The sequence below is a fragment of the Pithys albifrons genome, chromosome 30 (genome assembly GCF_047495875.1).
Source record: "Pithys albifrons albifrons isolate INPA30051 chromosome 30, PitAlb_v1, whole genome shotgun sequence".
NCBI classification, from domain to species: domain Eukaryota; kingdom Metazoa; phylum Chordata; class Aves; order Passeriformes; family Thamnophilidae; genus Pithys; species Pithys albifrons.
This window is the reverse complement of record NC_092487.1, coordinates 313,833-325,275: the sequence shown is the minus strand read 5'-3', so window position 1 is coordinate 325,275 and position 11,443 is coordinate 313,833. Positions and strand designations below refer to the sequence as shown.

The window sequence follows — 11,443 nt, the reverse complement described above, 5'->3', positions numbered from 1 at the left end:
TTTTATTCTATTTTATTTTGCTTTATTTTATTTTGTTCTGTTTTATTTTGGTTTATTTTATTTTGTTCTATTTTATTTTGGTTTATTTTATTTCATTTCATTTTATTTTATTTCATTTTATTTTATTTTATTTTATTTTATTTCATTTTATTTTATTTTATTTTATTTCATTTTTATTTTATTTCATTTTATTTTATTTTATTTTATTTTATTTTATTTTATTTTATTTCATTTTATTTTATTTCATTTTATTTCATTTTATTTTATTTTATTTCATTTTATTTTATTTTATTTTATTTCATTTTATTTTATTTCATTTTATTTCATTTCATTTTATTTTATTTTATTTCATTTTATTTTATTTTATTTCATTTTTATTTTATTTCATTTTATTTTATTTTATTTTATTTTATTTTATTTTATTTTATTTTATTTTATTTTATTTTATTTTATTTCATTTTATTTTATTTCATTTTATTTCATTTCATTTCATTTTATTTTATTTTATTTCATTTTATTTTATTTTATTTTATTTCATTTTATTTTATTTTATTTTATTTTATTTTATTTTATTTTATTTTATTTCATTTTATTTTATTTTATTTTATTTTATTTCATTTTTATTTTATTTTATTTTATTTTATTTTATTTTATTTTATTTCATTTTATTTTATTTTATTTTATTTTATTTTATTTCATTTTATTTTATTTCAATTTATTTCATTTCATTTCATTTTATGTTATTTTATTTTATTTTATTTTATTTTATTTCATTTTATTTTATTTCATTTTATTTTATTTTATTTTATTTCATTTTATTTTATTTTATTTTATTTTATTTTATTTCATTTTATTTTATTTCATTTCATTTTATTTTATTTTATTTTATTTTATTTTATTTTATTTTATTTTTATTTTATTTCATTTTATTTTATTTTATTTTATTTCATTTCATTTTATTTTATTTTATTTCATTTTATTTTATTTTATTTTATTTTATTTCATTTTATTTTATTTTATTTCATTTTATTTTATTTTATTTTATTTTATTTTATTTTATTTTATTTTATTTTATTTCATTTCATTTTATTTTATTTTATTTCATTTCATTTCATTTTATTTTATTTCATTTTATTTTATTTTATTTTATTTTATTTTATTTTATTTTATTTTATTTTATTTTATTTTATTTTATGTTAAAAACCCCACAGCCTGATTTCAAATGAGGCCACGTGGAGAGTGAACTTCTGGACTGACTGAAATGAAGAATTCAAATGTATTTTGCCAACCCCTCTTTTAAACTTGGGGCTGATTGAAAACAGCCTTTTGTCTTCATCAAAGGCATCATAAAACAAAATAAATCATAAATCACAAAACAAAAGAAAAGCAACTTTACAGTGAAAAATCATCACTTTACTAAAAAAAAAAATAAATATAAAGAAACTATTTTGAGAATATATTGAAATAAACGTGTGTGAAATAATGACCTTTTCCTTCATCAGCCCTTACAGAGTCTTGGGGAATGTCACCCAAATAATAATAATTAACATTAAATTAACATTCCAGGTGCAAGACATCAGGGAGTGTTTGGAAGCCTCTCAGCTCCCTTTGTTCTGAGGAAGTCCTGGGATGTTTCTGGGTGGGTGTCACTGCAGGAACAACACGGAATTCCAGAGGAACCCCAGGAGCAAACACCTGCCTGGAGCCATTAGGGAAGGGTGGAATGAAAATCACCTTCAGGATAAAAACACCACCTGGAAACTGCTTGGCATGAGCAGGACACACCTGGTGGCCCAGCCAGCCTGAAGGGACCAACTGGTGGCACCAACTGGGAGATGCTGGAGGCTCTGACCAGGAGAACTGGTTCTCCAGGTCCACCTGTGACCTTCACCACTGAGAAGGGGAAAAGAGTTCTGTGCCAAAGCAGCTCAGCAAAGGTTTTGGGGCAGAAAGGAGAAGAACTTCATGGTGGCTCAGTTCATTTCTAGAGAAGGAAGTCTCCAAGCAGGGCTGGTTCTGTGTTAGGATGTTCTGAAAACAGGTGTTTTGTTAAAATTCAGAGGTTTTAGCCCAGAAAAGGCAGAACCAGGTTCCTCTCTGAGTTAGACCTTTGCTCACTGGTCTCCTGGACATCTCACTTTGGCACAGAGCAGAACCACCTCCTTCATCTGAACTGGGCATCGAGTCTGGAGGGACCCAGGGAGTGTCCCCTGGTTGTCTCCACGAGGCTGAATTATTGAATCAGTTGGGTTGGAAGAGACCTCTGAGATCATCAAGTCCAACCCTTGGTCCAACCCCACTGTGATCACCAGCCCAGGGCACTGAGTGCCATGTCCAGTGTCACCTTAAACACCTCCACGGATGGAGAATCCACCACTTGGTCCAACCCCACTGAGATCACCAGCCCAGGGCACTCAGTGCCACCTCCAGTCTCACCTTAAACATCTCCAGGGATGGAGAATCCACCACTTGGTCCAACCCCACTGTGATCACCAGCCCAGGGCACTCAGTGCCACCTCCAGTGTCACCTTAAACACCTCCAGGGATGGAGAATCCACCATAATAAATCATAGAATCACAGAATGGATTGGGTTGGGAGAGACCTCTGAGATCATCAAGTTCAACCCTTGATCCAACCCCACTGGGATCACCAGCCCAGGGCACTCAGTGCCACCTCCAGTGTCACCTTAAACACCTCCAGGGATGGAGAATCCACCCCCTCTCTGGGCAGAACATTCCAAGGCCTGACCACTCTCTCTGGAAGGAATTTCTTCCTGATCTCCAACCTAAACCTCCCCTGGCAGAGCTTCAGCCCCTCTTGTTCTGCTGCTGGTTGGCTGAGAGAAGAGACCAAACCCCCCTCTGGGTACAACATCCCTTCAGGGGGTTCTGGAGAGTGCTGAGGTCCCCCCTGAGCTTCCTCTTCTCCAGGGGGTTGTGGAGAGTGAGAAGGTCCCCCCTGAGCCTCCTCTTCTCCAGGGGGTTGTGGAGAGTGAGAAGGTCCCCCCTGAGCCTCCTCTTCTCCAGGGAGTTGTGGAGAGTGAGAAGGTCCCCCCTGAGCCTCCTCTTCTCCAGGGGGTTGTGGAGAGTGAGAAGGTCCCCCCTGAGCCTCCTCTTCTCCAGGGGGTTGTGGAGAGTGAGAAGGTCCCCCCTGAGCCTCCTCTTCTCCAGGGGGTTGTGGAGAGTGAGAAGGTCCCCCCTGAGCCTCCTCTTCTCCAGGGGGTTGTGGAGAGTGAGAAGGTCCCCCCTGAGCCTCCTCTTCTCCAGGGGGTTGTGGAGAGTGAGAAGGTCCCCCCTGAGCTTCCTCTTCTCCAGGGGGTTGTGGAGAGTGAGAAGGTCCCCCCTGAGCCTCCTCTTCTCCAGGATAACCAACCCCAACTCCCTCAGCCTCTCCCCACAGCACTTGTGCTCCAGACCCTTCTCCAGCCTCGTTGCTCTTCTCTGGACCTACTCCAGCCCCTCAAGATCTTTCCCAACCTGAGTGTCACCCAGAGAGCGATGCCACCAAGGAGCAGAGAGGCGAAAGGAGATTCAGAAGGCCAATGGTTTGATGCAGCAGCAGTTTAATGTCAACGCCAAGTGGGAGTGAACATTTGCAGAGAGAATCATGCAGACGAGAAGGAGCATTTTTCTAGAGCCAAGAAGAGCTAAACCCAAACCCCCCAGTTCCTCCAGCGTGACCCTTTCCTTGCGACGTTCCCTTCCCTCACACTTGCCGAGTCCCTCTCGAATCCTTTCCTTCCCAAACCAAATCCTTCCCATTCCACACTCAATCCTTTCCTTCCCAAACCGTTCTCAGCGTCACACTGGGGAGGGGAAGGGAAAAGCACAGACTTTAAGAGATGCCAAAGCCACGAGAGTGAAGAAATCTAAAAGCTAAAGCACTACAAGGAGCTCGATGCAGGGTCCTGGTGCCCAGCGGCGCTTCCCTCTCCGCTGGCATCCGGATCCTGGTCCGTATTCCTGAATTTCTTGCCTTGTTTCCTTGCCATGGCTGTTGCCTTTGGAGATGCTTAGGCCTTCTTGCAGATGCCCCTCTGGCACGGGTGCTTCCAGCGGGTGGAGTAGGTGTAGGAGCGCTCGGGCACGCACTTGGTGGCACACTGGGGAGCGCAGGGCGAGGCACAGGCAGGCACACACTTGGTGACACACTTGGTGGCACAGGCGGTGGCACAGGGCGCCGGGCACGGGGTGGGGCACGGAGGAGCACACTTGGTGGCACACGGGGTGGCACACGGTGGGGCACACTTGGTGGCACACGGGGTGGCACACGGTGGGGCGCACTGGGTGGCACAAGGCGGAGCGCACTTGGCGACGCAGGGGGTGGCACATGGAGTGGCGCACTTGGCGACGCAGGGGGTGGCACAAGGCGTGGCACATTTGGCGGCGCATGGGGTGGCACACGGTGGGGCGCACTTGGTGGTGCACGGTGGAGCACATGGTGGAGCACACGGAGCACACGGTGGGGCACAGGGAGCACACGGAGCGGCACACGGAGCACACGGTGGGGCACACGGTGGGGCACACGGGGCACACTGAGGGACACACACGGGCTCACACTTGGTGACAAACTTGGTGCCACAGCAGGACTCCAGACACTCGAGGCCCTTCTGCGAGGACGAGCCGATGGCCGTGCCCGCCTCCAGCGCCCCCGCCAGCTCGGCAGACTCGGTGGAACCCACCACAGTGTCCTGCGGGTACGTGGTGAGGATGGGCCCTGGGAAGGTGACCACCACAGGAGGGGGGAAGATGATCACCCTGGAGTCGGGGCAGGTGATGACACAGGGCTCGGTGCAGGCGGCGGCGCGGGGGTCGGGGCATTGCTGGGCACAGGGCACGGCACAGGGATCCACACACACGGTTTTCTCGCAGGACATCTTGGGCTGAGCTGTTGGACCTGCGAGGAATCAACAAAAGTCACATGAAAGGAGGTGGTAGGACAAGACCATCACCTGAGCTGAAAGGACAAGAGTTGGGAGATGAGTTGATAACCACCCTGCCCTGCTTTGCTTGGCTCTGAAAGGACACAAGTTGGTAGATGAATCATAGAATCAGTTGGGTTGGAAGAGACCTCTGAGATCATCAAGTCAACTCTTAATCCAACCCCACTTTGATCACCAGCCCAGGGCACTCAGTTGCACATCCAATCTCACCTTAAAAACCTCCAGGGTCAGAGAATCCACCCCCTCTCTGGGTAGAACATTCCAATTCCTGATTACTCTCTCTGCAAAGAATTTCTTCCTGATATCCAACCTAAACCTCCCCTGGCAGAGCTTCAGCCCCTCTTGTTCTACTGTTGGTTGCCTTAGACAAGGGACCAATCCCCACCTGGCTACAACATCCTACAACCCCGGAGTCTCCTCTTCTCCAGGCTGAACACCCCCAGCTCCCTCAGCCTCTCCCCACAGCACTTGTGCTCCAGTCCCTTCTCCAGCCTCGTTGCTCTTCTCAGTTGGGTTGGAAGAGACCTTGGAGATCATCCAAGCCAACCCTTGATCCAACCCCACTGGGATCACTCTGTGCCCTGGCCTGGTGTTCACAGTGGGGTTGGATCAAGACCTGGTGGATTCTCTGTCCCTGGAGGTGTTTCAGAGGACACTCAGTGCCACCTCTAGTCCCTTCTCCAGCCTTGTTGCTCTTCTCAGTTGGGTTGGAAGAGACCTCTGAGATCATCAAATCCAACCCTTGATCCAACCCCACTGGGATCACTCTGGCACTCTGTGCCCTGGGCTGGTGATCACAGTGGGGTTGGATCAAGACATGGTGGATTCTCCCAGTAGGTTTGGATCAAGACATGGTGGGTTCCCTGTCCCTGGAGGTGTTTCAGAGGACACTCAGTGCCACATCCAGTCCCTTCTCCAGCCTCGTTGCTCTTCTCTGGCCCCGCTCCAGCCCCTCAATCTCTTGCCTCAACTGAGGGGCCCAGAACTGAACACAACACTCAAGGTGTGGCCTCCCCAAGGCAGAGTCCAGGGGAAGGGTCACTGCCCTGGGCCTGCTGGCCACGCTGGTTTGGATCCAGGCCAGGATCCCCTTGGCCTTCTTGGCCACCTGGGCACACTGGTGGCTCCTGTTGAGCTTCCTGTCCCTCAGTCCCCCCAGGTCCCTCTGCCTGTCCCTCTCCAACCACTCTGTGCCCAGCCTGGAGCTCTGCAGGGCTTGGGGTGGCCAAAGGGCAGGACCTGCACTTGGCCTTGTTGAACTTCATCCCATTGGAATCAGCTCATCCCTCAAGTCCATCCAGATCCCTCAGCAGAGCCCTCCTGCCTATGAGGTGACAACCACCCTGCCCTGCTTTGCTTTGCTCTTCTCAGTGACCTTTCAGAGCCCAAACCCTCCCTGCAGACACCAAACCACCACTCTGGGGCTGCTTCTTGAGCAACCTCTGTTTTCCCCTCTGTAATTTGGACTTCAGTGAAATGAAGGTGAGACAGCCCCAAGCACTCAGGAATGCAAAACACAAGATGTGTTTTACTGCACTGAGTTTGCAGAAGTCTGGAATAGGCAGAGAAAAGGGAGAAGGAAGAATATCATCCCTCTGAGGGATCCCCAAAGGATCTAAATAACTCTGGGTTTAGTGCACTCAGTCTGCAACAGGAGGCTTTAATAAAGATATTTAGCATCAAACTCCCTTGGAAAATTAAACCAAAGAACTTCTGAAAGATCACAAAGGAAAAACTGAAACACAGCAAAAAACTGTCAGCAGGTCCCTGAATTTAAATCTCAGAGGGAGTAAAATCATTCCCAAAACTGGACTGAATTCCACACCTTTTGAAACAACTTTCAGGGTGGGGATGTGATTGGGAGAATATCACAAAAAACACCTTTCAAGTTGTCATTCAAATATATCCAAATTCCAACTCAAAGCACTAAAGGAAGGAGCCACTTAATCTGTTGTTTGAGATTAAATGGAATATTTTGGGTTCAGCCCAGGTGATTATTTATTGTCTCAGAGCTGCACATTGGGGAAAGCCTGGGTGGGGCTGGAGTTTGACTCAAGCAATTCTTGTTTTCTTTGTTTTTTTTTCTACACACAATGTCAAAATATCCATTATTCACCCAAACTTCTCCTGCCCTTAAACCTCCATCCAACCACTTTGCTTCAGGTTCCACCCTTTAAACCAACCACAACAATTAATTCTGACCAGCAGCAGAGACCAAACAAGAGGGAAAAAAGAGAAATAAAACCCAGACCCAAACACAAACCACAGAGCCCCAAAATTCCCGGTGGATAATTTATTCCCACACAACCTGGGGAGTGTTTTCCATAATTTCATTGCTTTGCATAAACAGAATAAAACCACCCAAAGCAACTTCCCAAAGGAGTTCACTGATCCCAAAAGGGACTGCAACTATCTCAGCACCTCAGTATTTCTCTAACCTGGATCGAGGTTTGCACAATTTCTCTGCCCAAAATGAGGCAAAGATCAGAAGCCACAAGGTCAGAGCCACTTCCACCACATGGACCTTGTTGGCTGAGCTATTTTGAGCCTCCTAAAGGATATCTACATTAAATTTCCCTACACTCATGGAAAGAGATGCTTTTAATACCATCTAGACTCCAAACACCATCTAGAATCCAAATACCATCTAGAATCCAAACACCATCTAGAATCCAAATACCATTTAGACTCCAAATACCATCTAGAATCCAAACACCATCTAGAATCCAAAGAAAAATAATTAACAAGTGGCTCTTCCGTGCAAATAAACTCCCAAATGCTGCTCAGAATTGCAGAACACAAATGAGGCAAAGATCAGAAGCCACAAGGTCAGAGCCACTTCCACCACATGGACCTTGTTGGCTGAGCTATTCTGAGCCTCCTAAGGGATATCTACATTAAATTTCCCTACACTCATGGGAAGAGATGCTTTTAATACCATCTAGACTCCAAATACCATCTAGAATCCAAATACCATCTAGAATCCAAACACCATCTAGAATCCAAACACCATCTAGAATCCAAATACCATTTAGACTCCAAACACCATCTAGAATCCAAACACCATCTAGAATCCAAATACCATTTAGACTCCAAACACCATCTAGAATCCAAACACCATCTAGAATCCAAAGAAAAATAATTAACAAGTGGCTCTTCCGTGCAAATAAACTCCCAAATGCTGCTCGGAATTGCAGAACACGAATGAGGCAAAGATCAGAAGCCACAAAGTCAGAGCCACTTCCACCACATGGACCTTGTTGGCTGAGCTATTTTGAGCCTCCTAAGGGATATCTACATTAAATTTCCCTACACTCATGGAAAGAGATGCTTTTAATACCATTTAGACTCCAAATACCATCTAGAATCCAAATAAAAATAATTAACAAGTGGCTCTTCCGTGCAAATAAACTCCCAAATGCTGCTCAGAATTGCAGAACACAAATGAGGCAAAAATCAGAAGCCACAAGGTCAGAGCCACTTCCACCACATGGACCTTGTTGGCTGAGCTATTCTGAGCCTCCTAAGGGATATCTACATTAAATTTCTCTAAACTCATGGGAAGAGATGCTTTTAATACCATTTAGACTCCAAACACCATCTAGAATCCAAATACCATCTAGAATCCAAACACCATCTAGAATCCAAATACCATTTAGACTCCAAACACCATCTAGAATCCAAACACCATCTAGAATCCAAATAAAATTAATTAACAAGTGGCTCTTCCTTGCAAATAAACTCCCAAATGCTGCTCGGAATTGCAGAACACGAATGAGGCAAAGATCAGAAGCCACAAGGTCAGAGCCACTTCCACCACATGGACCTTGTTGGCTGAGCTATTTTGAGCCTCCTAAGGGATATCTACATTAAATTTCCCTAAACTCATGGGAAGAGATGCTTTTAATACCATCTAGACTCCAAATACCATCTAGAATCCAACTAAAATTAATTAACAAGTGGCTCTTCCGTGCAAATAAACTCCCAAATGCTGCTCAGAATTGCAGAACATGAATGAGGCAAAGATTAAAAGCCAGAAGGTCAGAGCCACTTCCACCACATGGACCTTGTTGGCTGAGCTATTCTGAGCCTCCTAAGGGATATCTACATTAAATTTCCCTAAACTCATGGGAAGAGATGCTTTTAATACCATCTAGACTCCAAACACCATCTAGAATCCAAAGAAAATTAATTAACAAGTGGCTCTTCCTTGCAAATAAACTCCCAAATGCTGCTCGGAATTGCAGAACACGAATGAGGCAAAGATCAGAAGCCACAAGGTCAGAGCCACTTCCACCACATGGACCTTGTTGGCTGAGCTATTCTGAGCCTCCTAAGGGATATCTACATTAAATTTCCCTAAACTCATGGAAATAGATGCTTTTAATACCATCTAGACTCCAAATAAAATTAATTAACAAGTGGCTCTTCCGTACAAATAAACTCCCAAATGCTGCTCAGAATTGCAGAACATGAATGAGGCAAAGATCAGAAGCCACAAGGTCAGAGCCACTTCCACCACATGGACCTTGTTGGCTGAGCTATTCTGAGCCTCCTAAAGGATATCTACATTAAATTTCCCTAAACTCATGGGAAGAGATGCTTTTAATACCATTTAGACTCCAAATACCATCTAGAATCCAAATAAAATTAATTAACAAGTGGCTCTTCCATGCAAATAAACTCCCAAATGCTGCTCAGAATTGCAGAACACGAATCCCAAATTTGGCCCCGAATCGACCGCGACCGTCGAGAAAATCCTCGTTTTGTTTCTTCTTTTTAAGTTTAGGGGAAAAAAAAAAAAAAAGGTTCTATCAGAGTCCAACTTACTCAGTTCACCGAGGAGAAGCCAAGAGCACCTGCTGGGAGGTTCCTGAGGCAGGAATGGTTTTATATCCCTGCCTGGACCACCAGGCTGATGCAAGAAAAGAACGTCATATTTGGGCATTAAGGCTCCATTACTCCCCAAACCCAATTTGGAGGTTAATTACAGTAATTGCTTCGCTTTGCTTACTGTTTGTGTTGATTACCCCGTTCTTGGCAGCACCTGACTCGCAATGTCTTGGCTCTGGATTCCTTTCATTGCCCACTTTTGAGCCTCAAACTCCAATCCTGCAGCTCTGTTGGTGTGGAGGTAAATTTAAGTCTGGCTTAGTGGGAGCTCAGTCTGTGCTGGAGCTCCCAGAGCTCTTCTCCCAGTCCTTCAAATCCAGGGATTTGTTTTCCTGCTTGAACATCATGGCCTTCAAGAATGCAGGAGAGTCTAACCTAATATTAGTCCTGAGTGTTCTGGCTGGTTTAAAGCTTGTTAGGACGTGTTTACAGAGAGTCACGGCGTGACTGTTGTGCTCAAATTGCCTCCAAGAGCCAGTCCTGGCACAGTTGGTGCCCGTGGTGTTCTGGCTCCTCATTTCACATCCAAGAATACAGCAGGTCCCAGTTTTATGGGCAGAAAATAAACCACAAGAAGCTCCACCTCAACGTGAGGAAGAACTTCTTTCCTTGGAGGGTGGGACAGTTGCCCAAGGAGGGCTTGGAGTCTCCTCTTTGGGGATATTCTCAAGCCAATGGATGTGGCCTCGTGTCACCTGCTCTGGGTGACTCAGTTGCTGCACTGGGAGATCTCCAGAGGTCCCAACTGTTCTGGGATTGTGGGATATGAAACAGCACAAGGACTTGATGTGGCAGCAGGAGTTTGGTAGGAGGTGTCTCCTCCTCTGCAACTCAATTCCTGGAAGGGAAGAAAGGGGAGAAAGTTCATTTTGGGAAACATGAGGTGGTCAGAGGGATCCTGGAATGGGATAAATCCCTCCATTCCCAACCCAGATCCTGGTATGGGATCAATCCCTCCATTCCCAACCCAGATCCTGGTATGGGATAAATCCCTCCATTCCCAACCCAGATCCTGGAATGGGATAAATCCCTCCATTCCCAACTCTGATCCTGGAATGGGATAAATCCCTCCATCCCCAGCCCAGATCCTGGTATGGGATAAATCCCTCCATTCCCAACTCTGATCCTGGTATGGGATCAATCCCTCCATTCCCAACTCTGATCCTGAAATGGGATCAATCCCTCCATTCCCAACCCAGATCCTGGTATGGGATAAATCCCTCCATTCCCAACTCAGATCCTGGTATGGGATAAATCCCTCCATTTCCAACCCAGATCCTGGTATGGGATAAATCCCTCAATTCCCAGCCCAGATCCTGGTATGGGATAAATCCCTCCATTCCCAACCCAGATCATGGTATGGGATAAATCCCTCCATTCCCAGCCCAGATCCTGGTATGGGATAAATCCCTCCATTCCCAACTCTGATCCTGGAATGGGATAAATCCCTCCATTCCCAACCCAGATCCTGGTATGGGATAAATCCCTCCATTCCCAACCCAGATCCTGGTATGGGATAAATCCCTCCATTCCCAACCCAGATCCTGGTATGGGATAAATCCCTCCATTCCCAGCTCTGATCCTGGAATGGGATAAATCCCTCCATC

At 44.9% G+C, this 11,443-nt stretch overlaps 1 protein-coding gene across 2 annotated transcripts; it reads right to left on the bottom strand.

Moving 5' to 3' along the window:
- Positions 1-3,546: 3,546 nt before the first annotated feature.
- On the bottom strand, positions 3,547-10,384 carry LOC139683925 (uncharacterized). Of its 2 annotated transcripts, none has more exons than XM_071579448.1 (2): positions 9,774-10,384; positions 3,547-4,897 (listed from the first exon to the last, which is right to left on the bottom strand). In XM_071579448.1, the coding sequence occupies exons 1-2, from the start codon at positions 9,889-9,891 to the stop codon at positions 4,014-4,016; spliced, it is 1,002 nt and encodes a 333-aa protein (XP_071435549.1). In that variant the 5' UTR covers positions 9,892-10,384; the 3' UTR covers positions 3,547-4,013. The 2 variants fall into 2 exon arrangements, with proteins under 2 accessions (XP_071435549.1, XP_071435550.1); XM_071579449.1 differs by having other exon boundaries at positions 9,958-10,384.
- Between the last annotated feature and the right edge of the window lie 1,059 nt (positions 10,385-11,443).

Excerpts from the sequence above, each read along its gene's own strand:
- LOC139683925 (XM_071579448.1), bottom strand. The coding sequence starts at position 9,891 with ATGCCCAAATATGACGTTCTTTTCTTGCATCAGCCTGGTGGTCCAGGC. Across the intron at positions 4,898-9,773 it reads GCTTCTCCTCGGTGAACTGA|GTCCAACAGCTCAGCCCAAG; the intron begins GTAAGTTGGACT and ends GATTCCTCGCAG.